Source organism: Atheta coriaria, unplaced genomic scaffold, assembly GCF_025399875.1.
Source record: "Atheta coriaria isolate IRGN ID8LTWV9N9 unplaced genomic scaffold, Caltech_Dcor_3.1 hic_scaffold_10_pilon, whole genome shotgun sequence".
Classification (NCBI taxonomy): domain Eukaryota; kingdom Metazoa; phylum Arthropoda; class Insecta; order Coleoptera; family Staphylinidae; genus Dalotia; species Dalotia coriaria.
In genome coordinates this window covers 7,834,763-7,862,629 of record NW_027045452.1, presented here as the reverse complement: position 1 = coordinate 7,862,629, position 27,867 = coordinate 7,834,763, and the positions used below count along the sequence as shown (strand labels likewise).

The window sequence follows — 27,867 nt, the reverse complement described above, 5'->3', positions numbered from 1 at the left end:
ATAGCCATTAATGTGCACATTGTTATTACTCCGCCAATTAAGCATAAATTCCAGATAATACACGTTAATTTTACATTATCATATGTTGTGTCTTTAATATTACTTGTTTTTATTTTAGTTAATATATACATTTCTTTGACTTCTTTTGCTTCAATTGTGGCTAATTTATCCATGTAACTAAACAATTTATTAATTTTTCTTGTGTTTTTGTATGAGTTTAATAATACAAGATCCATCGTTATGAGTACTATGATTAGTTCTCCAAATATTTGAAAGGGGCCTGTTTGTTCAATAAAAATAAACTTTCCAAGTTGTCTGAAGACGCCTAAAGATAATACTAATATAAGTAAAATAGTGAATTTGACTGGGTTTGATACAAATATTTTTATTTTTTCATTGTAACATGGAAAAATTAACATGTATGTTAACCATTTCTTGAGATAAGTTATGTTTTTTGTTAAACTCATATTTTAAATGTTTATAGCTTTGAAAACTGACCAAAGCAATCAGCAATGTAAAACTGATCAATAAAAGAGAGTTCGTTCAATAAACTTTATGAAAGTAATTAGCATGAGTAAAGTATATTGTATCATTCAACCCTAAAGTTGTTTCCAGTACATGAACATTAGTTTATAAAGACTTTTATAATAATTAATTTTATACTTTAGTTATTACTGAATTTAAAAATGTATCAAAACAAAGTAATGTTGAAGAAAATTCACTTTGATCGATAATTTTTTGATGATTTTGAAAATAGACAATAGTTTAAAATGCAATACATTTAATTTGAACACACGTGTGTTTACAAACATTAAAAACAGCTTGAGGTCGCCGCACAACACGATTATCTCTATTTAACTCGATGCACACTCACTACTACTAACAAACAACTCGCTCTACGACACAATCTACTGCGACAAGAACGTGGCTAAGCATTTAATGCCAATGTAGACATGCTAGCGCCCTCTGTAGTCACGTTAATGAGTTATCTTTATTTATGTTGCGTTTACACAGCGTGTGAGCTCATGTAGATGTTTGTTTTTAGTTTTTATCACCATTCACCTCACCTCACCGGCAATATCAATAAATGTATCATAAAGAATAAAACATACAAACATTTATTTTTATTATTTTCTAAGTTGAATACGTAATCCATGGTAGTAAAATCAGAAACTGATGATGCCCACAGGGCGAAACATGTAAAACTCTCAAACAAAATTGTAAAATCCAAGAAAAATCACAAATTATTTTAATAAATATATTTTATAAAAAAAACATTTATTTGTATTTTATTTCACACTAGCTTTAACCCGCGGCTTCGCTCGCGAATATCTAAAATAATGAAGTTGCTTCCGTACGCGTCTGTAGTCACAGAAGAAGTAACAATGAAGTAGAATGGCGGGAAGTTTAAAATGGCTGAAAGTATAGTCTATGGAAGTATAGTGTACAGTCTCCATAGTGTAGTCAATTGGATTTGATGTTGACGTAGCTGTCGGTAATACAGTGTGATAATACAGTGTGATGGTACTATAGTACTTAGGTTTGAGCTTCATTGCTGGAATGCTAGATGGCGTTAAATTAGTCAAATAGCCAGATGCAGAGGTATTATTGGCTAAACAATTTCGTTATTTTATTTCAAAAATAATATTTTTTATTAAATAAAAAGTAGCCTATAACCATTCGGGGACCACTAAGAATATGTGTACAAATTTTCATGATGATCGGTTAAGTAGTTTTTGCGTGAAAGTGTAACAAACATCAGGACTTTCGCATTTATAATATTAGAAGGGATTCTTTTAACCAATTTAATTAACACTAATTATTGGTGCATTTGTATAATAACAATAACATACGACACAATCATATTAATCAGCGTATAAATAAACGCGTGATTAACCACGAAGAAACCCATCGCTGAAAACTGCGGACATCTATCCCTCGCTTGTTTCGACAATAACTTCAATTTACCCATCAATCCAAAATCCCTCTCATCACATATCAACATTAAATTACTCACAATGCTCTTTGTTTCATTCCCAACCACATTAAAACACTCACAAACACTTGCAGCTATAAAACTTTGCGCCTGCAACAAAAAAAAAACCAAAACATAAAACATAACCACACATACATAACCTAGTATAAAATCAATACCTGTGTATAAACCGTCATAGAAACCAAGAAAAACCCGCCTGAATTTGACTGCATAGTTCTCTTAAAGAAATCACTAAAATACATATCCAAAGCAACCAAAACTTGAAACGATTCATTTATCTTAACCAACAGAATTTGTCTACCGAACAACTCATTGAAAACATCCACCCAGTTGACAATCATATTATGTTGTATTATTAATTCATCTAGGAGGTTATGTACATCATGAGAATGCCCACGTGTCACATCTACATTCTCCAACATTTTGTTAACATTCTCAAGTTTCGTTTTCATTCTATAACAAAGAATCGTCTTCCAAACGATACCAGCTTGCATATAATAAAAAGAAAACATTTCAAATAACTTCTGTAAGGCGAAAGATATCCGTAGTTCAATTATCAACATGCTGCACATGAAGAATGCTCCTCCTAGGAATCCAACATTCCAAAAAATACAAAAATATTTCACATAATTGAATTTTTCTTTTGTTTCTTTTTCACTTTCATCTAATTTATCAACGAAATAAAAGAATTTATTTATATTCTTGGTGTTTTTAGCACTATTCATCATTATTTGATCTGTTAATATGAAAATAACAACGAATTCTTCAAATAAAAGAAACGCAGTTGTTGATTCTTCATACATAACCTTAGATATCTGCCTCTGGATAGCCAATATTAAAATAAACACAACCAAAAACACAAATTTAACAGAATTTGTTTCAAAATTTCGTTTTTTTGAATTGTACCATGGATAAATCAACATAAAACTCAGCCATTTCTTCAAACATGTCGTACTTGTCGTTGAACTCATTATTTTGTGTAAAATAGACGAATACAAGCCACAAACAACATATTAATGGCGTCGATTAAGTATAATTAAGTGCAGGATAATGTTATTGTTTCTTTGAAAAACATAATTATTATAATTAATTATTTTAATTAAGCAATAAAGAAGAAAAAAAGGTGAAAAAATGCTGAAATTAAATAAACATTTATTCAGTGATACTCGTATCTTTGTCACAATTCCATTATTAATATCATGTTATTTATATAAGTCACGCCTGCGCACACCAATAAATAATGATATAATCAACGTTGGGTATATTGACATGGATGATAATTTGTTTAATTTGTATTTATAACTTCTCTTAAACACCATTATCAATTGAACAACAAAGATAATTCGTTTTTAATGCAGTTCAGGCGTGATTTTTGCTGTTTCTGGTATCAGTGACAATGAAAACCTTCATACAACTGGTTATTGTTGGATACTTTTATGTATTCAGGTTAGAATCATCGAAAAAACTCAAAATTCTTAAAATAACCTCAAAATTTTTAAATTTTTTTAGTTTTTCTTCATTTAATCAAGTAAAATGTGCTGATTTTGATGAAAACTTTTTATTTGGTGTTGCCACTTCTGCGTATCAAGTCGAAGGAGGTTGGAATGAAGATGGTAAAGGTGAAAACATCTGGGACTACATAACCCACAAAACTAACCTCATTATGGACAATAGTACAGGCGATATCGCGTGTGATTCATATCACAAATTCAAAGAAGATGTTTTTCTTCTTAAATCGCTTGGAGTGAAATTTTACAGGTTTTCTATTTCATGGTCCCGATTATTACCCAATGGTACAGCCCCGAATGGAATTTGGTCAGCTAATCCTTATGCTGTTGAGTATTATAAGCAATTAATTGATGAATTGATAGCGAATAATATAATTCCTATGGTGACACTGTATCATTTTGATATGCCTCTTCCAATGGCTCAGTATGGCGGATTTCAGAATGAGAGAATTGTGAGGGATTTTGAAAATTATGCGGATGTTGTGTTTAAACTCTATGGACATAAAGTGAAACATTGGTTTACTATTAATGAGCCGAATTCTTGTTGTGAAATTGATGTTTTGATGGCGAGTGTATTGCAAACGGAGTATGTTGGGAATCATGGATTGATTTATATGTGTACGAGGAATTTATTGCTTGCACACGCGAGTGTTTATAGGTTATATCAGAAGAAATACAAGTGGAAGTATTATGGGAATGTAGCGTTGGTTATTGATAGTAATTATTTTCAAGCTGGGAGTGATTGTGATGATGATTTGAAAGCAGCGGAGAGATATAGACAGTTTATGGTGAGTTTATCCTAAATTAACTAAAAATATTCTAAAATAAACTAAAATAACCAAATATAACCTAAAATAATCTAATTTTAAATAATATAAAGTAATATAACCTAAAAATAACCTAAAATAACTTAAAATATTCTAATAAACCCTATAATAACCTTAAAAATTTATTTTTAACCTCAAAACTTTTACAGATAGGAAAATGGGGACATCCTATTTATATTGGAGACTTCCCCAGTGTTATGAAGGAATATGTGGCTAATGCAAGTCGTGCCCAAGGGTTAACCACTTCTAAGTTACCAGTGTTCACCGAGAAAGAGGTTAATTTGATCAGAGGGACCAATGATTACTACGCAATGAATTATTACACCAGTAGACTTGTATTTTTCAATGATACTTTGAATGAAGATAGTTTACAGAGTGATGCACAGGTTTTTGTTACAGTGGACCCAAAATGGAAGCAATCACCAACTCAACCACTGATTTATGTGATTTATTTAAGAGGAAATAATTATAACATAACCTCTATTTTAGTATTTTGTAGGTTGTACCTGAAGCTATACGAAAATCTTTGAGGTTTATTAGAGATGAATATAGGAATCCAACTATAATGGTTACAGAAAATGGTTATGGGGATAAAGGAGAATTCGACGATCGGGATAGAATTAATTACTTCAATGTATTTTATTTTTATAGGTAAATATTTAAGAATTAATATTAATGAAGGGAAAATTTTAGGATCATTTGAAACAAATGGTTTTGAGTATGAATGAAGATAATGTAAAGATTATTGGTTATACTGCGTGGAGTTTTATGGATAATTTCGAATGGACCAATGGATATTTGTAAGTTGTAACACTTATGACAACTTAACTTAATTTTTATATTTTCTAGGAGTAAATTTGGTTTATATTCGGTTGATTTTAATAGTTCTGCAAGACCTCGATACGAAAAAGATTCAGCTGTATACTATAGAAAACTAATAGAAACTAAAACCATACCTGATCTAGATGACAACTCTGAAAACAGGTGTTGAATTGTTAAATTTACTGAATTTTATTACGTTATATATTGTTTAATGATGAATTAATTTACTGTTCACTACGGACCCCTTGAAACTTCTAATCAAACGCGGCTGCCAAGAGGTCCCCAACTTCCCCCTCCCTTATTTCCGTATAGTTGCCTCCAGTGCTCGTAGTTTGCACCCGCGAGTGTAGACTTACCCCCACCACTTTTTGCGGGTCGACCATAGCTATAAAAGGACAGCTCGCAGTGACCATAGGGCTCAGTGCTACCTGAATGGTCAAGCAGTCCAGCCTAACCTAGGTTCCACTCTCTTCCCTACTCTCTCTACTCATGTCACGCACAGCGGATATTCAAAAAGAAGATATAAAGGAAGATTTTTGCTACTTATATACAAATATACATGTATTGCAAATATATATTGCAATATCTTTCATAACCCATAAAAAACTTCCTTAAATTTCATCAAAAATTAAGAAATATTTATCACAGAATAAAATTATTTCACAACTCAAATTTTTCATTTAAATACTTCCGAGTTTCAATCAGTATCTACAGTCTTCCAACACTACTCAACCAAATTTTAAGTTAAGTACCATTACACAGTTAAAAAATAAATAAAACAAAATGGCCGCCAATATGATAATGAAGTACGTCATTACCAGCACTATTTGCCTCATGACAACAGTAAGTTTATTTTAAACATTAACAACTATAAAAAAAATACTTAATAAATTAACTTTATAGGTATTAGCATCTCCAGTAGAACTACCCACTGCCCTATTTCCACCCACGTGCTTAATCGATTTATCCAACTTGGGATTACCCGCAGAAATAATCAACAGCATCGAAAATTGGTTGAGTAATGTCTTGGGCTCAGCTCTACTCGACAACATACTCTGTTAATCCATAAATACTCTATTATCAACAATCATCTGACCTTAACTGAATAATGCAGGGCAATTTAGAAACAAAAACAATAAAAACCCATTCAATTAATTAACACCAATCAAATATTAGCTGCGGAAGCGATCATAATTCACCACAGCATTAGTATAATTCCATCAGTTGTGGGAAACATGTCTGCTTTACCTGATCAATTCAAATACCTCCTGTATCAATCATACGCAATCGGCCTGTTACCAAAATTCAACCGAAATAATAATAAATTTGAAAAATGCACATACGTACCATTGTTTTATGTCATTTTTGTCTTAACCACATTTCTGTACACACTCTGGCCATTGGTCTCGCATCTTCCAGCTGTGATTACTTTTAACGCCTCAACACGTATGGTTCAACATGTAATCATTAACATAATATACATGGAATTCTTCTTGGCGCATCATCGATTTAAATTCGACAAGTTACAACTTCTCTGGGAGAATCTACAACGCATCGATATTGATTTCCGGACATATTTTAAATTCACACCTGAGGAAATAAAATACATCACTGCAAAGTTATTCATCACAAATATTACTTACATATTGTTACACGCGTTTTATTTTTGGACACAACAAACATTTCACGCTGGTGTTTTCTTTCTAAATGAGATTTTTGTGAAATTTGGGTTGCATACATCCAAATTCATCATCTCACATATGTACAGCGCTATTAGATCCAGATTGAAAGGCATTGGTGATGTTTTAGAAAGAAATGACGCTCAGAAACTATCATCAATGGAAGTATTAATAAATATTCATACAAGATGCACGGATGCCATTGATTTATGCAATGATTTATACGGAATAAACTTGGCGATTAGTGTTTTACATCTTGTTTTATACGCTTTACGATTGGTTAGTTTGTTCTTGGAAGGTCCGAAAGACGATAAGGATAAAACAATGTTACTGATGCTTGTTTTATGGACACTTTATGGATTTGTATGAATATTACCTTTTAAAAATATAATTTTACTTATTTATGTATTGTAGGTTCAAGCGTTTATGGTTGTTCTTAATTCTCAAAGAGTTATTGATGCTAGTAAAGCAATTTTGGCAAAAACCTACAAAGCTATGAATTATTACAACAATATACCCATGGTACGCAAACCATTATCACGCCTAGCGAAACAAATCGGCGCAAGATCTCCTGTATTCACTGCTGGTGACTTCTTCAATATTGATTTAAACATGTTGTTTACTTTGTTTAATTTAATAACAACTTACACGATTGTTGTCATACAGTTTTCAGGGACGACTAATTCACGTTTCTATGAACAAATGACTTTTGAAAATACAACTGATAATAGTTAAAGAGTTAGGTTATATACTCAGGTTTATATGTGCACATTGCTCACATGAATAGTCAGCCATTTTATTATAGCTTAGTGGACATTGTTGGAGAATTGTATAACAACTATGACATAAGTAGTTATAAGATTGATAAAAGTGAAAAGCATTGCAAAGTCGACATTGAAAAACCCCACAGCTGAAAACTGTGGATACAACGCTGTGGATTGTTGTGCGAAGATAAACAATCTTTCACGGATGTATGCGATGTTTATATAGCGTGCGAGAGTTTTGTATGCGATGGTTATGGTCTTGGTTCCTTCATCGTTGACTTTTTCGCACATTGCAGCAACCGCCACAGTTTGAATCTATAAAAATAAAACATAACAAAGTTATTAGATGAAAATATAGGTTATGTTATACACACCATATTGTACGCTGTCCACACTATCATGAACGCACTCCTTTGCCATTCAAAAACCCCTGATTCCAATTGTAACTTAGTAAAACACAGAAAATATAAAATCATTTGTACGCTGGAAAATAAAAAGTTCCATCCGAATATTTGATTAGTTAATTGTATTAACTCCGCCACCATTTCGTGTAAATGTATCACACCATCAATTCTATCAACATCACCCCTATCCACCGCCATATTGAATTCCACACTCATCAGATGTGTATTTATAGCAACATAACGTTTTCTAACAGAATACAAAACGATTAATTTTATGGCTTCTATAATATGTAAAGCGTAATAATTAATCCATTCGCTGATGTATAATGGTAACAGGTGCATTTTCCCCATGACAATTCCCAACATAACAAAATCATACGTAAACAATATCCACATGAATAAATTCGTTATTAGGAACTTTGTCAGTACGCCAGTGATTCCAACGCTGTTCTTATAACCTTCACAAACAAGTTGTTTATCAATTTCATCGAATAAATCAAACAAACGTTGTGTTTGCGGTAGTTTAACATAATTCGAAGACAACGCAAAATGTAGCTGTGAGAATAGATTCATAAGACGCAAACCGAAGTAAACCCATTGTATATTATCGCTTTCACGGTTTAGTTTGCGATAACTATTAAAATTACAAGCAATAAACACAATTAATGTTATAACAATCAAAACCAGCTGATAAATATTATTACGAGTGAATTTATCATTTTTATAATTACAAAACGGAAAGCTACCAAACACAGAAGCAAGATTCAGAAAATGGCGGATGCTATACGCGAACATTTCGAAGGAAATAAACAAATTCAACGAAAATACAATGTTTTAGTCATAATTAGAAGCAGACTGATTGTGGCGATAACATTGTGTTGAAGTAATCACCTAAAATGTTCATCAAGCGTATTTTATTTAACTGTTAGCAGATAATCAATATATTCACACATTATCGTCGATCTTGACTGAAACCGAATTAAAACGCAATGTAAACACTGGCGATGAGTTTCTTGCCGAGTAACTCGCCGAGTAGTTTAATACTCTCGCCCAAATCGCGTTTATCCCTGAGCTGTCGTGCTTTATACACTGTATAATCAATCACAATCTTCATTTCGTCCAATAGTGGCCCAGGTAAACAGTTGTTATCATCTCGAACGCCGGGTTTCTGCAATCGCGAATACTTACTGACCTCAAGCAGTGGAAGGCACTGATCGATGGGCGTCCAAGCGTAGGTTTCCGGACATAATAAGTCCGAAGGGAAAAATTTACCTTTGTAACGCATTTTGATGCATGTATGAATGTAGAAACCCATGTAATAGTATTCAATCGATGGTTGTTTGAGGTGTAAACGCTGTGTAAACTCAACTTCTCTGAAATAAATAAAAATAACAATAAATTTGTGCAAATTATGAAAAAACAAAATGGCACCTCAATGCGCTGTAAGTTCCTAGTGTTAAATGATTATAATCCGGGTCGTAGAAGAAGTATACCGAGCTGACACATCTCGGAAGGATATCAATCACTCCAACGGCGATTAGTTTATCATCCAGCCAGTATTGTTGATGAAAACTTCCAAATGTTTTATTAGAACTCTAAACAAGAAATTAAGAAGTATTGCACAAGCATCGGTGGTTCAGTGGTAGAATGCTCGCCTGCCACGCGGGCGGCCCGGGTTCGATTCCCGGCCGATGCAAATCTATTACAATTTTTGAAAATTTACTAACCTGTAAAGGAGAATCCGCCAGAAAGTTCTCAAATGACTTCTGCGTGCACTTTTCGGGCGGATCTTTATGAACACAGACTTGGTACTTTCTGTACAACTCAAACTCTATTTTTCTGTATTGTTTCCATTCAGCTCCCTCTAACTGAATCAATTTCACTTGAATATTGTGTAAATTATCCATTGACTGTTCGTTAATCAAATCAGTCAATGATTTCTCTTTGTTTTGTTGAACAGGTGTTGGTTGAGGTTGGCCAGCTTGTAATAACTTGGCTTCTCGGCGTTTTTGACGCAGATACTTTGCTTTCTGACATTTTGGCAGTGATACATCAGCACCTACACCTTTCTTGACTTCTTTTTTTGGTGACGCAGTTGAATTTGATTTGGTTAAGTTGTTAACAAGGCTCGTAGACTGAGAAAGTGATGATTCTACAGCAGAATTTGTCAAAATTGATGAAATACCTAGTTTTATTTGATTGCCAATTTCTTTCACACACTGAGGCATTACAAAATCCTGCATTCCATCACAATCAGCTATTGTGTCAGAATTTATTGTTTCGGGAGCACTTGTAGGACTATTTCCTTCCCTGAGATACTTATTAAACTTCTTAAGTACTTTTTTCTGTGACTTTGATGGTTTAAAATTCAAAGCAGCACATCTTTAACATAACTTCTATTAATATCTAATACTTTTCATTACCTATTCTTAGACTCTTTGCACCTACCTAATAGTATACTGCGGGCAGCAAGTTTCATGCATTATTGGTTTGTAGCAATATTTTCCGGACCTGCGCCAGCCACGGTCTATCATATTCTGATAGTCTTCGACAGTGAGACATTCTGCCCACAATCCTGTGAAAGATTTCATTGAAATTCATTAGTAAACGAGTTAGTTTTAGGTAATTGCATCATACCATTGGTGATGGAGTTCTTTGCGCCACAATAGCCGCATTTATGCTTGTCACTGGAAACCCAGTGCAGGATGCTTACGTTGGAGGTGTCCACGGACATACTTAATGTTATCGAAGAGAATTGCAAACGTTACACGTGAGATATCGCGATAAAACTGATTGGAGTGTCGTTTTGTTGACAAATTAAATATTGCAGCTGACTGGGGTTATATTCACAAGTTAAAGTTGTGTTAGTAAATGTCACTAAATACTTGTAATTATGTCATTTGAAAAATAGGATTCGTTTGTTGCTATTTGTTGAATTATAATTATTAATGAAGAATATTGAGTGCTATAAAATAAAAATAAATATATTAATGTGTTCATAGAACAATTGTACATGCATACAGCAAGAAATAAATATTTTAAAATAAAGAAAAACGTAATTTATGTTCATTTACATTTAATTTGGAATAATTTTATTGAATGTGTGCATTTATAATGTTTAAATATTCATCAATCAAATAATATTTGTATAAATTTATTGTAGAATAGTACAATGCAGTTTAACGTGCTTATTTCATGATTTTGTGCACACAAAACTAGTTGTTTATCTGATAATACGATAGTGAATCAGGTAAAAAATAGCATTGGAGCTCGAAGTAAATAAACAAAGATTTAATGCAAATATGTGCATGCTTGCGACATCTACATTTGAAATAAAGAGTTGCATCTACTGGTATTTCACACAGTACTGTGTATTCACACGGACACGAATCTCGCTATTTAACTCACTGACTCAGTCAAACATTTTCACTGCCTCATACAAAGCGCACGTGGGAAGTCAGCCTAACAAATTGTCACTTTTATTGTGTTTAGCAGGATATTCTGACCATTTATAGATGTCGCTAAGATGCACTTTTGGATTAAAATATCCCAAGCCGTAAATATGTTGATTCTTAAAGTATTTGGCACTCCAAGAGCAATTTTAATTGGATTAGGACCAAATTAAACTATTCTGCGTTTGAAATGATAACTACAAGTCACAAAATCACGAAAATATCGACCGAAACAACAAAAATTCGACTTGATTTGTATAATTTGGCCAATTATAAGACACAAATCACTTCATTAAATGTTATGTCTGAATATATTTATTAAGAAATATGTATATGTCTATAATTTATAAGATTTATAACTCCAATGCAAGTAAGATAATATTAAAGTTAATATTAGGTCTTGAAACTACGGTATTGCATTGATCTTTACGTGTAAATGAATCAAACAAAATCACCTTTAGGTCTGCAGATTGCTTTGCAGAGTTATCAATTAGACGTGGATGCCTCCAATAACCATTCGACCGTACTTCGCTGATGGACCTACTGTGTATGCACATTTCGAAACTGGAAAAATCCAAACAACGCATTAACCCCGGCCGCCATCTTTGCATCAGCATCAAATAATTAACAATCGGCGACGTCTCTCCTAAGCATATAAGTCGTAGGTGTAATAATAATAATCATATAGTAAAAAAAAAACAACATTAACATAAGAATTATACATAAATACCTCCATCGTGCGCTATGTGAGACGGCATTTCATTCTTGTCATACGAAGGGACATTTTCTGCACCGAAATACATTTATATCTCGCGCAGCCGCGCAACAATTAAAACAAAAGAAAGAATTAAACAAAACAGTTGCGCCGGTTGCATATTCAGAGGCTATACAACCGACACAACTTGTAGCAATTTGTTATTTTCGTATCGTTGACATAAAATTCCACACTCAGCAATACTTGACAATGAAAGAGATTTGCTGTTATCAAGTGTAATATATCGTGTAAGAGAAGTTTGCTGATGAGCACTAACCTGCAGCGCGGTTTTCGTGTGATAAAAAAATTTTCGACTGAAAAGAAAATGGAAGCAACCAACGCGACACAGATTTTCATCATCAATTTGATTGAACAGGTGTGACGTGGGTTGCCGCCCGGTAATGCGGCACCTACCTGTGAGCGGTCATCTCTTACTGGTATTATTTGTCGATTGTTTGGTGTATTGTTATGCCACCAACCGAAAAACTAACGGCGATGTGAGTGGCGAGATGATTGACGGTCACTGCCACGCTCAGAACGATCTCTTTCTCGGTCTAATAAACAAAAAAATCAAAAATTTAAACTTAAAAGTTAGGTTATGTAAGGTTAAATTCACATACAAGCATCGTAGTGATGTGATCGCCGATCGCGTCCGTTGGTATTCGAATCCCTTCGGGGTTTATCACGAGAATCCCTTGAAATTCTATCAAAATATTAATTTTTTAGTTTATTTATGTAAAAATTTAAGTTATAACTTACTTTTCATTCCTATTATCACGTTTATTTCGATGATGATGCATCCCTCGACGATCTCGCACAGTATTTAAACTTCCACTCTCGGTATTACTCCGTCTTTCGTTATCAATCAACTCTTGAATCTCATCAATGGCTGCCTTTAACCTTGCATAACTAATAAACCAACAAAAATTTATAAAAGTTAGGTTATTGATTAAAATAGTGATGAATTATTTACCCAACATGTTGTTTCCCCATAAGGTGATCATCAATTCGTTGTTGTGCATCCCCCACAATCAAAAACGCGCCACATACCTGACAAACCTCCATCTGCTTCTCTTGCGCAGCTGCCAACTCAGCTGTAGCACTCCAATGGCTGTTATCATTCATCTTCTTCAAGTTATCCCTCTCATCTTTCAACTGATCACACAATTTCATCAACCCTTGAGCCTGCTCAACATTACCTTGGTTACCCGCCTGTTCAGCCTCCTCCACCAAACCGTTAATGCGCTCGTTTAGTAAATTAATCTGATCTAAGTTTTTCTGTGTTTGTGCTGGAGTTAATGAAGAAATTTCACCTTTTCCACTCAGGGCGAGTCGTTGCTTGCCTTTGACGATTTTACGATCGACTTCGTTGATCATCGAGCTGCAAAACCGCACGAATTCTTCAAGGTAGAAGATTTTCTTGTGTGATTTTGCTTGGTCAAAGAGTTTCTTCACTTCTTCGTCATGGACTTTGGAACATGCACCCAAATCGGCGCGTGTGTTCACAAATAGGTCGTGGGGGCAAAACTTTACCAGGAAATATTTACAATACTGTGGAAATAATAAAATAAATATGTTATTTTGTTTGTTTTGTTTTTTTATGATGTGATTACCTCTGGATCTTCCCAGTTGAGTTCTTTGCCTTTTTCGTTTGGCGCAACATTCCGATTGCGGCCCATTAACTCATCCAAGAGTGCGGCAGCCGCCAGAACAGCCATGGTTGTTGATACTGAACAATTGTTGCTAGCGCAGGGATCAATAATGCAGTAAACAAGGTAATAATGACAAAATCTGCGTGCAGTTGCTTGGGAAGTTGAAGTTCAAGAAAGAAAAGCTGTCAGCTGTCAAATTGTATGCATTTATGGTTATCCAACTTGTTAAATTTTAAAATTGACTAAAGGATATTGTATAATACTCTTAATTCAAATAATTAAGTAATTTTAGTTAAAGTTGAGCCCATATCCAATTCGCATTGTTAGTCAACGTATTGCGTGTGAACATATATCTTTTGATTGACAATATATTGACAAACTTATCACAAGCGGTGATTCTAGAGTGGACTCAGTTGATAGTCGATAGTGGCGCACTCTACGCAAAAAGAATTTAAAAGATAAACAATAATGCAATTAATATTATAATCGCAATTATATTTGCCACAATACAATGCAATTCTTACTGTCATTATAGCTGCCATTTTGTATTCCCCAAATTTGAAGCAAATTTTTGCTAATTTCATAAATTTTTTTATAAATAAACAGAATTTGAAGCCAAAATAGCAACAAAATGCTTTAGTAAACATATCTACTATATAAAAACATAGTTTTAAACTATATTTTCCCTGTTAATCATCATGTTTCCATAGAAACAACAAAAACCCTCCTCAATCACAACAAAAAAACCCTCTGCCATCATTTTCATAGTGTTGTGAATCCATAATTCAATTATATCAATTAATAATGGACCGCAAAGAGCAATCCTTCTCTATCGTCGACGTAAGCCTGTCTTACTCATACCCTCCTCTTCTAAATAATAAATAAATCAATTACATTCATTCATTCTCAGGATGACGACGACGATTTCGAGTTCGATTCAGTTGATGTCCTCAACAAGATGAGCGTACCCTCCTTGGACGATCGCGAAAACACCCCCAAAACCTACCAATCCTCAGAATCCAGTTTAAGTCCTCAGAAACAACCCACCACACAAGACGTGAGTCCTGTCAGTTCGGTACTATCAGCAGGTCCTTCAAGCGGGCGCAAAACAGTCACAAAAATACGTCCACCGCCACATTTAATACAAATCTCAAGTGAAAGTGATTCAGAAGACAGTGAAGAAGATAAAAAGATCAAAGGACCAATCGAAGGAGAATACGATCCAAAGCTGTATGAGGATTTGGAAGCATCTAGTGAAGTCAAAGAGTTGTTTCAATACATCACAAAGTAAAAAACAAGTAAAATGTATAAAAATAATCAAAAATTAATGTTTTTTTGTTGTTAAAAGGTACGTGCCGCAGCAATTAGCTCTGGATTATAAGTTTAAACCTTTTATACCGGATTACATCCCTGCTGTGGGTGATATCGACGCGTTTTTGAAAGTTATCCCACCGGAAGAAGGCCTCAACGGCGAACCATCCACGATTGATTCTTCAAATCTAGGTTTAACCGTTCTGGATGAACCAGCGGCGAATCAAAGTGATCCGGCTGTTCTCCAGCTGCAACTGCGTGCTGCTTCGGTTAATATGGGTAATCCTACTAATACAATCATAAAAAAGGTTGAGAATGTTGAGAAAAACACTAAAGTCATTGATAAATGGATCAAAGACATCAGTGATTTGCATCGGAGTAAATCTTCACCTGTTTTTAAGTATTCTGAGTAAGTAAAGTGCTTAAATACTTAAAATTTTACTTGAATTTGAAATATTTTATAGTCCAATGCCAGATTTGGATGAATTACTAGAAGAATGGCCGGAAAACATGGAAAACCTCTTGAAAATCCACGGATTTCCAAGTCACACGATAAAAGGGCCTTTAACTGACTACATGGACATCGTCTGCAGCTTATTTGATATACCTGTGTATGCGAATAAGATACAATCACTGCATCTTCTCTTCAGTTTGTACGCAGCTGTGAAAACATCGCATTTGTTTAAAGAGTCAGCAAATGGCGGCAGTAGTGGTAAAAGTCGCACGATTACATCTGGTGGTACAGCGGATCAACTCTTACTTGATTAAATAATAATTTAATAGTAGATAAATGTTTCAAGTAACGAATTATATTATATTATTTTATATGCTTTGACGATGAATGAAGTCGATAAAATTATTAGAATTAATTAATACTGACGATGATAATGATAAATAATGGTTAGTAGAAATAAGAATTGGTCCAAACTTAATACACTGTTTGTGTAAGTATAATAAGTACGTTCTAACGAAACTTAGGTATAAGAAAACGCCTGGAAATGTGATTTACTAGTTATTTACCCGTCCACTCGCTGATTCTGCCATTGTCGAACATCAGATTGTGTCGTGGGGTTGGTGTTAGACGACCACGTTTCGAAATGCTCATATTCTCACCGGAATGATACTGAAAAACGGAAGACATTTTGTTTTCAGCACATAAATGAGTAGTGTGGGTTGCCTATATTAAAACATGGTTATATTATATGAAAATTTACCTGACACTGAGAAATAAACTCCAATAATGCTTGTCCCAATGTTTTCGTCGATTCTGACAAGTTATCCAGACTGTAATTATTGAAAAAACAACATTAATGTAATGTTTTATGTGTTAAATTAAAGTTTAACTTACTTTTCGGCCTCTGCCAATCCGCCAGACACAATATTATCACAGATTTTCGTATTGGCATCAATATCAAACAAGGGCACACCAAATTGACAGTCTAACAACGTCCACGTCTCATTCGCAGAGTCAACCTCTGTCTGTTTATCCACCTCAGTTACTTTTTCCGCTTCCACTTCGCCGTTTATCGAAAACATGCTTATCGTCTCGTCCAGCGGACTCAAAAGCGTATCAAACGAATATGTACTACTGATGCTACCAATCGTCAAATCCAACTTCTTCGCCTCCTCTTCCTGCCGATCCAACTGATCCAACTCTTCCTTTAGAATATCTGTACAATCATCGCTGCGGAATTCATTCGCTGGCGACGCCACCGGTGTTAAATCAAAATGTGATTCAACCGGAGTTTTCAACTCTTGATTGTTATTATTCGTCGGTGATGCTTTTTTAGCCACGCCCACAGATGTCATCGATGTGTTTTTTGACATCTTACTTAACCTCACAGTGGTCTCACGATCGGGACAACCCAAAGCAGGTATACCAATGTCAACAAAGGTCAAATAACCACAATTGTGCTCCATATCAAGATGGGGTTTTAAGTTTATGATTGCTGGGTGATTGGGTTTAATGATGTTCAGTTCGCCGCGTGTGATTGGTTCGGATTTGAATGGGAAGGGGACGATATGCGTCTGGGCTGGACTATGCAACCCGTAGGCTTGTATCAGGACGGAGGAATATTGCAACGCGGCGTTTACGTGGAGAATATTCGCGATGGGGATTACAGCGGGCTCATGCAGCCATTGAGTTATTAGAAGACGTGAAAATCCGAAGAATATACGTGGGACTTGCTTCAAAACCACTCCTAGTGTAACAATCAATAGATAATAATAATATTATTCCTAAAAAACACAAAAAAGTGAAAATTTACCTTTTTTTAGTAGTAAAGATGGCGGACCGTAGCCTGTCATATGGTAAATGAAAAGTTTAAACCATAATGTATTGACTTCCGGTACAGCAGGTCCGAGATGTGGTGGATTTAGGCTGTAAATCGTCCGTACTTCTTTACTTAATGGAGCCATCGATACTAATAACCTGTAATAACACGAATAAAACATAACTTCTGCGCCTTATGTGATGCAACCAGTCATACTTGTCAACCTCCGCCATCTTGCATAAACGATCTTCACTTACTTGTATTTCTTTTGTAGTAATCTCGACGTTGTGGCCTCATCCAACGCGTGTAAACTTTCAATTCGAATTAAATCTAATCCAGGACTGGGTAGTTTCTTTAACGCTAATATTGTAGACCGTAAAAGTACTGCGTGTTCGAAATATCGTCGAGCTTCACCTTCACCTTCCGCATCCAATACAGAAACCTTTTCTAATTCAGCGAGGAATGTTTCCATGCTTTCATCGCAGAGTTTACCGACTTCAAACATGGTTACCGCGTGTTTTTTCAAACCCTTTTGATAAACAAAACAATAAACAATCAGTAAATTAATAAAAGTTGATGAAAATAAGTTAATAACTTACAGGTGATAAATTTCCCATCATTAAAAACGCTGTCAAAGTCGAATCGAACAAGAATGCGATGCGATGTCCTTTCTTGGTCATAGTTTGTGTGTTTGGACTTTCAGGAATAGGTGTTTGCGGTGATTGCAAATCACCGATTATCTCCATTGAACCAGTGCTCAAGTCCAATGTTAAAGGTGTGATGTCAATATTACTAAATTAAACATTAATATACATTTATACAATCGTATATACAATAAAAACATAAAAGTTAAGTTATGCAACTTACTTAACAGTAGGTGATGGTTGGAAATTCCACGAGTCATGCTTCTTCAACTTGTGATTCGTGCAGGACTCATCGGAAAGCTCCAATTTGCGCGCAAATTTCAGCCGGCAGTACAAGGACACAGCTTGTTTCACTAATTCTGTTTCGATTTCTAATACGCTCGCTAACTATTAACACAGAGAAACAATATAAACATAAAACACGTTTTTCATAAAAAATAAAATGGCCGCCGTTGTTTTGACAGCACGAAAAAATATGAAGGTTATGGTTATATAACCTTACCTCGCCAACAGTAGTATGTTCATCAATGGAAACGAATATTTTGTACAATAAGGTTTCAAAGTAATCACCAAGGGTGCGGTTCATGACGAAGCCTTGCAGTGGCGGAACTTGCACTCTATCTTCAGCAGTAATTGGTACATCAATATAAATCAAACCCTTCCTGTAACATAAAAATAAGAAAACAAAATATTATTATTTACTAATATTACTTTTTAACCTCAAAAACATGCAAACTATGTAAAACCAATGTACTGATAACAAAAATATTTCCACCTACAGTAATATATCGCATAAATTATGATAATAATAACATATTTCAACTTTACTTACTTGTATAAACTAAGTACAACAAAATAATTCAACTCGCCGGCGGTTTGTGAGCCATAATCTATTAGACTGTCAATTACTGCCAATTCTTCTTGATTTATCATCTTAAAAATTAATATAAATCAATAAAAAATGTATTTTTTAATAAATATAAACATAATTACCTTTATATCTTCTTCTAACACTAAACCAACTTCGATTCGCCACCATGGTTCAATGTGAATATTACCAGGAACCACTGGTAACAATCCACGCACATTTCTTCTACCAAAAAGCCTCGCTTTATTCGATCTGGACTTATTCATTAGCTCAATGTATTCGTTACGTCCGATTCCGAGCAATCTTAAACCTATTTTAAACAAATTTATTGTTAGAAATTAATTTTTTTTTAATAAATTAATTAATATGTGACTTACAATCAGCTGCTGTAAAGTTAGGTAAAGTATCATAACTTTTCTCAGCCTGCATCAGCTTCTCCACCACTGATACATAATAATTAAAAGGTGTTATTCGCAAGCCTTTTACAACCATATCAGCTAAGTGATATGGAAACAACATGAGCCTCTCACAGCTATAAGATATGATCCTCTCATAGTACCTTTTCTCATCTTTGAGAACATGACGGACTGTAAAAACATTAAAAATCATGTTTTTTAATTAAAATATAATAAATTAATAATAAAATTTGTTAAAATAATTACCTAAATTGCCTCTGTGCCTCAGCTGGTTCTTTATACTGAACGTAACGATGGTTTTATCGTAGTTCTTGCTGTTATTGCTTAATTGCTGAAATACGCAGGTAGAATGCAAAGTTTGCTTAGTGATAACAGTGATAACACAGATGGAAAACGTCGAGGCGAGTTATGTTTTGGCGAAATATGCGTTACCTGTTTAAGATGCGTGGGCAAGTGCGTCCACTGTACGTTCTTACGTATATGCTCTTCGATTTCCGCATTCATCTTGTGATAGTTAACTGATTTTTACGCAAGAAACATGATTTCTCGTGGTCTACATTTTCCTCGACGTGAGGAAACAAAACACATCACATCACTTTGCTGTGACATCATGAGCAATGCCAGAAAGAAGCGGTAGATGGCGCTAGGATGTTGATTTTAACAAAAATATTCAGAAAATTATTCTTGAAATTTGTGATTTATGAAAAATAAGAATTAAATAATAATATTTAAACAATGATTAGGAACCTAATTAATGAAATGTTTGTTTTTTACATAATAAAACTTTGAATTTCTTATCGCAGGATGCATAATTCGTATTAATTTGAGTACGTGAAGCTAACCTCACAATTTTAAGTAAATTCTATGACGGTTATTCGGTACATACGTTCACAATATTTTTCTCTGCTAAAAAAACGTGAAATAAACCACTTTCGCGATGAATTTGGTACGTGAAATAGTGGAAACCAACACGCTTGTGACCATCAACAGTCTAACAAATGAATTACCGCAAGTTTTCTCTGAATCCATGACTCTTAAAGAATCCACACTCAACTACATTGAAGACGCGTTCGTGAAATTCACCAGTCGTCGCCGACTAGACCTACAACTCTTCGACAAAACACAAAAGCTAATCAACCGCGTCAATGAACTGAAAACCAACATCAATGAAGTTGTTAAAGTGGAGATGAAAGGCACCAAGACTGAAATCGACAAATGCCAGAAGCAGATTGTCGAAATCAATAAAAACTTGAATGTTTGTTATGATTTCAACTACCAATATGAAAAACTAAATCTTGCACAGACACATATTAACAATCTGGAGTATCTGAAGGCAGCCACCATTTTAAAAAGCTTTGAAACAGTTGAAAAGTCAGAATATCAACATTTAATGAAAAACTTACAGAAACAAGCAATGTTACTGAAAGTTAAGTTCATTCACATGATAGAGGACATTATTAAGGAACACTTTAAATATTCCACAACAGAAAAAGATGGTATACTGATATATTCAATGAATATTAAGCCTAAAGATGAAAGGGTTGAGCAGGCTATCATGGCACTAGCTTGTATTAATACATTTTTTATTTTTGATGAACTTAAACTGATTGTGAGGAAAATGTTGATGAGTATTGTGCAGCATGCCACACAAGTACTGACCTATGAACAGGAGTGTGTGGTTAATGTGAAAAACACACACAAAGATACTTTTTCGACTGTGAGTGATAATTCAACAACATTTGTTAAGTATTTAACGTTATATTTGAGTTATTCACTTGATACTGAGAGTACTCTCATGGATTTTCTTCGAGAGGATATTGAGGAGGATTTTACAAGTGTGATTGTTAATGAGTGCTTGGATGCGACCATTCCGGAGAGTGAGACTGGACTAGCGACTTATACAGAGGTATAGTAACTTATTATTCTAATAATTACCTTTTTTAATGATGATTTTGTGATGAAAAGTGAAAAAATTAAACAAAACTTGTTGATTTGTCGCTTTTGACGCCCTCTAGACGTGCGGAAGTATAACTTACGATAAAATCCAATAGATGTCGCGTCAACCTAGTTTTAACTTCGTAAATTTATCTAAAACATTAAAAAACTCTGTTTTCAAGTTAAAATGTTTGTAAATATTGTATTCCAGGTTGAATTACGTGTGCAAGCCTTACAAATAACACTTCAAGAAGCAAATATAATTTCTAAAGAAAACACACAACTCGCCGACTTTGCTTCCCAGATCCAAGAACATTTCGTCAACAAAAAAATTAAAGAATATGGCGTAATGGCCACTACTTTGATGAAAAAAAGATCTCCATGTTATCCAAACTGTCGGCGATCCGTACGATCCTAATGATTTGTCATTCAACGACTTTCCGCAATGCGCCATCTCTAAATCCGTGATGGAATTATTAAAATTAGTGGAGAAAATCATCCAGAAAGAAATCACGAATACCAGTGGCACACCAGGAGCTTATCTACTCACAGCAAGTGATATTTTAACACAGTACGATAGTGTTGTTCAGGAACACAATCAACGACTATTGAAAACAATCCCTCAACAAATGGCAATCTTCTACAACAACTGTAAATACATTGCGCATGAGCTAACATCGCCATCTTGGAATGATCTATGTCGACAACTCCCTCCTGGATTACAAGATTTCGATAGATTTACATTCATCACACAGCATTTGAACGATTTCTCGGATCAAATGCTGCGGGAAATGACCAGTGAACAAGTTGACAACATAAAGACAAGAATTGTTGCGTCAGGGATCAGTTTAGCTTGTGATAAGTTAGAGCCATCTGCCGAGAAAACCGTACGACAGTGTTTGCGACAACAAGAGTTGTTAAAAACCGTCTGGCAGAAAGTCCTCAACTACTACGACTACAACAGCACGATTGGTGTGCTTTTGGACACGCTGTGCACGAGTGTGATTGACGACATCATGAAAATCAGTGATATTCCCGCGGATGTTTGCGAGCAACTCGTGGATATACTTAAATTAATCGCCACTAGAGGGCCGAAGTTATTCACCGAACCGAAAGAGATTCATATGTATGTCACCCACTGGGCGAAGATGAACGAAGTGATGTTCGTGCTGAATTCAAGGTTAGAGTTGATTGGTGAACGTTGGGCGGATGGTAAGGGACCGTTAGCTTTACATTTCACTGCGGATGAAATGCGTGCGTTGATTCGTGCGTTGTTTCAAAATACTGACGCGCGCGCTGCTTTACTAGCCGTTATTTAATATGTGAGGTTATGTTATGACGGTGATACAACACTTTTATAATATATTTATTTGTATCTTAATATTATCCAATTTTCAATTAATTTACAATGAGAATGTGTATCCATACTGACGGTTTTTCGTTATCATCAAATAGTAATCATGATTCGGTAGACGTGAAGCATGTTTTCTGACTGCTTACGATATTTTTTTTAGTGAGAATTGTGCAAAGAGAAAATTTTTCCAAGTTGTTTTTGTCCACATCGCCAATATTAATTCGCCACAAAATAAATTTAAAGATTGTACGATAAAGTCACTAATAGTTACACAAGATTATGATTACACTTCATTTTTTTCGTGTTTTCTCGTTTGTTTCCGGCGCTTTGTTGGTATATAAATTAAAATTATATAATAATCAATAATAAATGTACATATACACATAATAAAATATTTTCATAATGACTAGCTCGGTTGGATTCACTGCAACAGAAGGTATTTTGTATACATTTTATAAATATATATAATTCTAATCGCGTGCGCTTATAATGCGCATGCGCTTTACTTGTTTCCTAGCGGTAATTATGTATAGCTTGTAAATAAACATTGGAAATTCTATTCGATCGTAATTGTTCGCGTTTTCATCTCGAAGACATCGATAGAGAGTAAATCAATACGGTTTTGTTGCATTTTGGAAACAAATTAGGAAGATACTCTTAGTTTTTGTTTTGTGTGTGTTAATATACTGTGTGACAAGAAGTCAAGAAAATGGAGTGTCACGGTAGGCAACCAACATGACGCCCTTGTTCATACATACTCCATGCTGGTGAACGCATATTATTTATAGCTATGTACACGTGCATCGTCAGCATTCATCATAGAACCATCACCACACGTGAATTGTGATGGTTGTGATGATTCGGATGGTGTTGATGCGGGCTTTCGGCTTCCGGTTGCTGCACGCCTGCGTTGTCACTCTTCGCATCGCCGTTCCATTTGCACATATCGGGATTACTGATCTCCGCGAGGCTTTTCAACGCATCACACCCTTCGGAGCTAGGCGGGGCGTATTCCACCGGAGACCGATTGTTCGGCGAAGAATGATGGTGGTGGTGATTCGCACCCCACATCAACACAGTCTGCCGGGGGACATCATTCGTCGAAGTAGTCACCGGGGAAAAGTGTTGCGGTGGCACCGAGGGATGATGGGAGATCGGGCTGTCATTTTGTATCATCGTAGATGAATCAGCTTTTATCTCCTCCATTTTCGGTGTGAGCAGGCCGGAATTCACCGGTGAGGATGAATGCGATATATTATCAATTGATTTCTTGCAGGATTTCAACGTTTCAACATGCGTGCTCATCACCTGAACGGGTTGAATGATCCCCGATGATGGACTGACCGAATACGGCCATGATGCTGCATTGGCAACAACATAACCTCGACTACTATCTACATACGGGTATTTACTAGCTTGTTCAACGACTTGTTGACATGGATACAGTTTATCATCCATTACGGATGCACGATAAGTTGTGTGATGATGCGTGGTGGTACTTGCAGGGTCATACGTTGGTACATTACCAAGGAAACCATTACCTACGTAAGCACTCGCCGTCGGGGCGTGGTGATAATCCGAGTAATAAGTACTCAGAGGGCGGTACTGGTGGAAGAGGTTGTCCGGGGTGGTGAGATAGCGATTGTCTAACGCGCTGGGGGTGGGATACAGGCTGTGCTGGAAGTTGGAATGGCTCATGTATGGGGATAATGTGTGTTCAGGCGCGGGGGTTGGATACGGGGTTGAGTACATATTATATGCGGCGTCGGTTGTGATGTAATCTACTGTAGGCATGGGTGAGACTACAGATGCCACTGCTGTGGGGTTTGCCGGGGGTGTTACTTGACCGCTGGAGCTGCCACCATGGGAGAGTTTGCGTTTGCTGCGGCAGGTGGAGAGGAAGTCACGCAGTTGGGTTTTATACCGGCGGTTGACTCGCGTCGGTGTTGGGGTGGAGTTGTGTTGGGTGGGGGTGGTGGTGTTGGAGACGAGCTGGTCCGCCTCCGAGAAGTAATTGGTGGGAAGACCTGCGTCCAGGTAGCTCACTTTGAAGTCCATCGTGCGTTTTCCTAACAGGTCACGACCTTCTTCTTCCCTGTTTTAAGAAAAATTTAAAAAATATTACATAATCTGTGTTTTTGTGTTTTGAGGTTATAATAGTTACATTAATGGCCGGTGGGTGCTTATAACAAAGTCTGGCTTGGAGTTTTTGTATACTAGACGTGAGCTTGTTTGTAACCATTGCCATTGACCATCTTTTGTTTGGAATCTGTAGGCGATCATTCCAGAAGCGCCCGTTTTTAATACTAAAATTAAAAAAGATTTAAAATTTTTATTTTATTAATACTAATTTAAGGTTATTTACGTTCTTGGTGAGCACTAGCAACATATGCAAGGTCATCGTAGTGCACTAAATCATAACCTCCCATATTAGCTAGCTCGGAATCCGAATATCCCAACAACATCTTCCCTCGTTGGTCCATCGACACAAGTGCTAGATCCAATTTGTGCTTGCTTTTGAACATGACTTCTTTTTGTGGAATTTCGAGTAAAGATGGCGGCCCGAATGGCGTACATATTGCAAACAGCGCCAGTGGCGGTTCTTCTGACTTGCGGTTTTGTCCATGCAGTACTTTAACACGCCCTCTTATATCCAAACGCTGAAATATAAAACAAATCAAATAATGTTATCCCTTCCCTACTAATATTATAAATGCGAAAGTCCTGGTGTTTGTTACACTTTCACGCAAAAACTACTTAACCGATCATCATGAAAATTTGTACACATATTCTTAGTGGTCCCCGAATGGTTATAGGCTACTTTTTATTTTATAAAAAAATTATTTTTAAAATAAAATAAAGAAATTGTTTAGCCAATAATACTTCTGCATCTGGCTATTTGACTACTTTAACGCCATCTAGCATTCCAGCAATGAAGCTCAAACCTAAGTACTATAGTACCATCTCACTGTATTATCACACTGTATTACCTACAGCTACGTCAACATCAAATCCAATTGACTACACTATGGAGACTGTACACTATACTTCCATAGACTATACTTTCAGCCATTTTAAACTTCCCGCCATTCTACATCATTGTTACTTCTTCTGTGACTACAGACGCGTACGGAAGCAACTTCATTATTTTAGATATTCGCGAGCGAAGCCGAGGGTTAAAGCTAGTAATATAATATTTTAGTGTATATCTGGTTGCATATCTCACCAAAAAGCCGGAAGTATTGTCTAAGAGACATCGGAAGCGCACGGTGAAACTGCGTTCGAGCATGTGGCAATTGTCAGGCAGCAGCACGTCCTGCAGGCCGATGTTGGCCGACTCCGGCGGCAGGAACGAGTTCCACATGAGCTGCTTCTGCAACTCCTCGCGATCCTCAGAGTGCACCAATTCATACACAGATTGATGCACTATATCCGACTGGTAAGAAAAAAAATTAATATTAACTTATAGGTTATGTTGTGTGTGTGTTGTATTATGTTTTGAAAAGGCAAGAAACGAAAGTGAGAGTGTGGTGTGTAGGAAAGTGCATTGGGGCACGCTATTAAAACACACACCTGATGGAATCCCAAGTAGCCTTCTATGCTGTGCGTGGCGAAAAACACTTCGCCTTCGCATGTTAAAATCATTAGGAACCCGTTTAATGCCTGTAATATAACACCAGTTTAACTTTAACCGAGCGCAACATGTAAACGAAACACACGAGAGGTTCGTCTCCCAACTATGCGGCAAGTATGCGCATGCTACGCTAATATTTTATCTCTTACCTGAAGGAACATTTCGCCGTCTAATGGAGTGTGATCGAATGCAGTCAGTTCGCGCCCTCGATGCAACGTACCGCTGTCTTCTTTATCTTTGTGCATTACAACTGCAAACACAAAACAACCCCCACATTACTACGCATAACCTAAAATATGTATATTGGGTTGCCTATGTTAACCAGCACAACATGAGTATAAGTAAGTGTATTTTCTGCACTGCGAGAAAACAGAATGTTAGTCGAAGCACTGCGTGTAACAATGTGCAATTACCGACTAATTAACGTTATCGGCATGCTGATATGCTCTAGTGAGACCGTCCGGCGACCGTGAAAAAAGTCTAGAGATGCACCTCGGATATAGATGCGCTTTTAAACGGGAATCCGGTGCGCGCCGCTTTTTTGCTCTCTTTACGCCGATGCGTGCGTTTACAAGTCCATCAAATATGAATTAATAAACACCAGAGCACTCGCAGTGCAGTTTACGATTAGATATGTGTGTTGCTGGTTGCTGATATACACACTCTAATGATTAATTAAAATATTAATTATCGCCGTAATAAAAATCAACGGTTAGTGCATTGGCAATTTGAATAATTTACGGTTACATTGATTGCAGTAAACGTGTTGGAACAAATTGTAAGTTATTTCAATTAAATAGCAAATAATAAATCATCTTTTTTATTTGTGCGATAGGTGGCGCTAGTGTACGACTTCTTCAAGGTTAGACTTCTTAAAATACTTTTTGTGTTGTTTCAGAGTATACTGAAGCTTTGAAGACAAGAAAAACATCTTTTGAGCGCTGGTAAAACAAGCCTCGCGGTGAATACGAATGGATTTGTTAACAAATAGCGGCTACCAGTAACAAGACGTTTGCGCCCCGCGAGGGGCGACCGCGATAAATTATATCGATGAATACACAACGCAACAATAATTTTTTGTATTCAAAAAGCATCAGAACCTTTTCAACGCGTGAGTTTTTATTCTTTTACTTGCGTATTGTTATATTGTTACATTCATAGCGATACAAAAAGATAATGCAAAGTAATGTAATGATTACAATTCGCACAGAACACAAGTTAAATGATAATGTTTGAGGGTTGAGTTTTTGTTTTTGTAACAGACTGTATGCAGATATGCACACGCAGTGTGTGATAATATATTCAACGCCCTGTTAGCACGCGCACATAACTAACTCAACGATCTGGTAATTTATGTCCCGCTCGTATTTCCATTCTTCATCTTATTTTTTCACGCGCGCGGCTCTCCCGGCCGCGTGAAACCGGAATAAATGCATAAAATGTTAATCGCTTTCACTTTGGCGTTGTTTTTCACACACAGAAACATTATAATCAACCCTAAAACACATTTTAAACATTATTTTAAGTTTTTAACATTTGAATGTCATTTACGTTATGAAAATTCACGATAGGGG

At 35.8% G+C, this 27,867-nt stretch overlaps 9 protein-coding genes, 1 long non-coding RNA gene and 1 other non-coding gene across 13 annotated transcripts in view; 6 read left to right on the top strand and 5 right to left on the bottom strand.

Annotated features, from left to right (window-relative positions):
• Positions 1-3,332: 3,332 nt before the first annotated feature.
• Positions 3,333-6,495, top strand: LOC135800902 (myrosinase 1-like). The gene is made up of 7 exons (XM_065314235.1): positions 3,333-3,442; positions 3,506-4,292; positions 4,481-4,774; positions 4,831-4,965; positions 5,025-5,131; positions 5,181-5,996; positions 6,057-6,495. Exons 1-6 carry the CDS (start codon positions 3,393-3,395, stop codon positions 5,320-5,322), a joined length of 1,515 nt encoding a protein of 504 aa, XP_065170307.1. The 5' UTR covers positions 3,333-3,392; the 3' UTR covers positions 5,323-5,996; positions 6,057-6,495.
• Positions 6,496-6,913: 418 nt separating this feature from the next.
• Positions 6,914-7,567, top strand: LOC135800837 (uncharacterized). The gene is made up of 2 exons (XM_065314167.1): positions 6,914-7,195; positions 7,247-7,567. The coding sequence occupies exons 1-2, from the start codon at positions 6,914-6,916 to the stop codon at positions 7,565-7,567; spliced, it is 603 nt and encodes a 200-aa protein (XP_065170239.1).
• Positions 7,568-7,638: 71 nt separating this feature from the next.
• On the bottom strand, positions 7,639-8,198 carry LOC135800836 (putative gustatory receptor 28b). The gene is made up of 2 exons (XM_065314165.1): positions 7,971-8,198; positions 7,639-7,911 (listed from the first exon to the last, which is right to left on the bottom strand). The coding sequence occupies exons 1-2, from the start codon at positions 8,196-8,198 to the stop codon at positions 7,639-7,641; spliced, it is 501 nt and encodes a 166-aa protein (XP_065170237.1).
• A 699-nt stretch (positions 8,199-8,897) lies between these two features.
• On the bottom strand, positions 8,898-10,862 carry Ate1 (arginyltransferase 1). The gene is made up of 5 exons (XM_065314236.1): positions 10,638-10,862; positions 10,449-10,575; positions 9,728-10,382; positions 9,432-9,595; positions 8,898-9,373 (listed from the first exon to the last, which is right to left on the bottom strand). Exons 1-5 carry the CDS (start codon positions 10,732-10,734, stop codon positions 8,980-8,982), a joined length of 1,437 nt encoding a protein of 478 aa, XP_065170308.1. The 5' UTR covers positions 10,735-10,862; the 3' UTR covers positions 8,898-8,979.
• On the top strand, positions 9,626-9,696 carry TRNAG-GCC (transfer RNA glycine (anticodon GCC)). The gene has a single exon. It is a non-coding gene; the product is annotated as a tRNA-Gly (tRNA).
• An 889-nt stretch (positions 10,863-11,751) lies between the features above and the next one.
• LOC135800933 (luc7-like protein 3) lies at positions 11,752-14,056 on the bottom strand. 2 transcript variants are annotated; one of them, XR_010550253.1, is made up of 6 exons: positions 13,820-14,055; positions 13,180-13,757; positions 12,966-13,115; positions 12,827-12,909; positions 12,621-12,760; positions 11,752-12,016 (listed from the first exon to the last, which is right to left on the bottom strand). XR_010550253.1 is itself a non-coding variant. In XM_065314266.1 (5 exons), the coding sequence occupies exons 1-5, from the start codon at positions 13,922-13,924 to the stop codon at positions 12,693-12,695; spliced, it is 984 nt and encodes a 327-aa protein (XP_065170338.1). In that variant the 5' UTR covers positions 13,925-14,056; the 3' UTR covers positions 11,752-12,692. The 2 variants fall into 2 exon arrangements, 1 of the variants encoding a protein (XP_065170338.1); XM_065314266.1 differs by having other exon boundaries at positions 11,752-12,760; positions 13,820-14,056.
• A 502-nt stretch (positions 14,057-14,558) lies between these two features.
• Positions 14,559-16,028, top strand: IFT46 (intraflagellar transport 46). The gene is made up of 4 exons (XM_065313275.1): positions 14,559-14,698; positions 14,769-15,145; positions 15,207-15,578; positions 15,634-16,028. Exons 1-4 carry the CDS (start codon positions 14,663-14,665, stop codon positions 15,935-15,937), a joined length of 1,089 nt encoding a protein of 362 aa, XP_065169347.1. The 5' UTR covers positions 14,559-14,662; the 3' UTR covers positions 15,938-16,028.
• On the bottom strand, positions 15,961-19,994 carry LOC135800133 (protein FAM91A1). The gene is made up of 13 exons (XM_065313271.1): positions 19,803-19,994; positions 19,617-19,701; positions 19,332-19,541; positions 19,080-19,264; positions 18,919-19,019; positions 18,589-18,748; positions 18,310-18,473; positions 18,042-18,234; positions 17,700-17,971; positions 17,437-17,600; positions 16,518-17,370; positions 16,384-16,453; positions 15,961-16,292 (listed from the first exon to the last, which is right to left on the bottom strand). Exons 1-13 carry the CDS (start codon positions 19,872-19,874, stop codon positions 16,182-16,184), a joined length of 2,640 nt encoding a protein of 879 aa, XP_065169343.1. The 5' UTR covers positions 19,875-19,994; the 3' UTR covers positions 15,961-16,181.
• A 214-nt stretch (positions 19,995-20,208) lies between these two features.
• Zw10 (Zeste-white 10) lies at positions 20,209-23,068 on the top strand. Its single transcript, XM_065313274.1, is given in 3 exon segments — positions 20,209-21,276; positions 21,517-21,672; positions 21,674-23,068. Coding segments are annotated over 3 exon segments (2,076 nt in total). The 5' UTR covers positions 20,209-20,307; the 3' UTR covers positions 22,625-23,068.
• Positions 22,658-27,867, bottom strand: part of ss (aryl hydrocarbon receptor spineless) — a 47,362-nt gene continuing 42,152 nt past the window's right edge. Inside the window, exons 1-7 of one of the 2 annotated variants that reach the window (XM_065313273.1) lie at positions 26,707-26,798; positions 26,443-26,543; positions 26,233-26,322; positions 25,886-26,095; positions 25,025-25,319; positions 24,824-24,965; positions 22,658-24,754 (exon numbers count right to left, since the gene is read on the bottom strand). In XM_065313273.1, the coding sequence (XP_065169345.1) occupies positions 23,476-24,754; positions 24,824-24,965; positions 25,025-25,319; positions 25,886-26,095; positions 26,233-26,322; positions 26,443-26,538 (2,112 nt within the window). In that variant the 5' untranslated portion in view covers positions 26,539-26,543; positions 26,707-26,798 and the 3' untranslated portion in view covers positions 22,658-23,475. Of the gene's footprint in view, positions 24,755-24,823; positions 24,966-25,024; positions 25,320-25,885; positions 26,096-26,232; positions 26,323-26,442; positions 26,544-26,706; positions 26,799-27,867 lie in introns of those variants that run through there. The other variant, XM_065313272.1, reaches the window with a different exon arrangement.
• On the top strand, positions 25,963-27,425 carry LOC135800137 (uncharacterized). The gene is made up of 4 exons (XR_010550111.1): positions 25,963-26,098; positions 26,166-26,383; positions 26,449-27,071; positions 27,192-27,425. It is a non-coding gene; the product is annotated as an uncharacterized lncRNA (long non-coding RNA).

Excerpts from the sequence above, each read along its gene's own strand:
- LOC135800902 (XM_065314235.1), top strand. The coding sequence starts at position 3,393 with ATGAAAACCTTCATACAACTGGTTATTGTTGGATACTTTTATGTATTC. Across the intron at positions 4,966-5,024 it reads ATAGAATTAATTACTTCAAT|GATCATTTGAAACAAATGGT; the intron begins GTATTTTATTTT and ends GGAAAATTTTAG. Across the intron at positions 5,132-5,180 it reads GAATGGACCAATGGATATTT|GAGTAAATTTGGTTTATATT; the intron begins GTAAGTTGTAAC and ends TATATTTTCTAG.
- LOC135800837 (XM_065314167.1), top strand. The coding sequence starts at position 6,914 with ATGTACAGCGCTATTAGATCCAGATTGAAAGGCATTGGTGATGTTTTA. Across the intron at positions 7,196-7,246 it reads TATGGACACTTTATGGATTT|GTTCAAGCGTTTATGGTTGT; the intron begins GTATGAATATTA and ends TATGTATTGTAG.
- LOC135800836 (XM_065314165.1), bottom strand. The coding sequence starts at position 8,198 with ATGGCGGTGGATAGGGGTGATGTTGATAGAATTGATGGTGTGATACAT. Across the intron at positions 7,912-7,970 it reads TGTGGACAGCGTACAATATG|ATTCAAACTGTGGCGGTTGC; the intron begins GTGTGTATAACA and ends TTATTTTTATAG.
- Ate1 (XM_065314236.1), bottom strand. The coding sequence starts at position 10,734 with ATGTCCGTGGACACCTCCAACGTAAGCATCCTGCACTGGGTTTCCAGT. Across the intron at positions 10,383-10,448 it reads TGCCCGCAGTATACTATTAG|ATGTGCTGCTTTGAATTTTA; the intron begins GTAGGTGCAAAG and ends GTTATGTTAAAG. Across the intron at positions 9,596-9,727 it reads TGGCGGATTCTCCTTTACAG|AGTTCTAATAAAACATTTGG; the intron begins GTTAGTAAATTT and ends TTTCTTGTTTAG.
- LOC135800933 (XM_065314266.1), bottom strand. The coding sequence starts at position 13,924 with ATGGCTGTTCTGGCGGCTGCCGCACTCTTGGATGAGTTAATGGGCCGC. Across the intron at positions 13,116-13,179 it reads ATGGGGAAACAACATGTTGG|TTATGCAAGGTTAAAGGCAG; the intron begins GTAAATAATTCA and ends TTGGTTTATTAG. Across the intron at positions 12,910-12,965 it reads CGTGATAATAGGAATGAAAA|AATTTCAAGGGATTCTCGTG; the intron begins GTAAGTTATAAC and ends ATATTTTGATAG.
- IFT46 (XM_065313275.1), top strand. The coding sequence starts at position 14,663 with ATGGACCGCAAAGAGCAATCCTTCTCTATCGTCGAC. Across the intron at positions 15,146-15,206 it reads TTGTTTCAATACATCACAAA|GTACGTGCCGCAGCAATTAG; the intron begins GTAAAAAACAAG and ends TGTTGTTAAAAG. Across the intron at positions 15,579-15,633 it reads CCTGTTTTTAAGTATTCTGA|TCCAATGCCAGATTTGGATG; the intron begins GTAAGTAAAGTG and ends AATATTTTATAG.
- LOC135800133 (XM_065313271.1), bottom strand. The coding sequence starts at position 19,874 with ATGAATGCGGAAATCGAAGAGCATATACGTAAGAACGTACAGTGGACG. Across the intron at positions 19,702-19,802 it reads TGCCCACGCATCTTAAACAG|CAATTAAGCAATAACAGCAA; the intron begins GTAACGCATATT and ends TGCGTATTTCAG. Across the intron at positions 17,601-17,699 it reads TTACTACAAAAGAAATACAA|GTTATTAGTATCGATGGCTC; the intron begins GTAAGTGAAGAT and ends GTGTTATTACAG.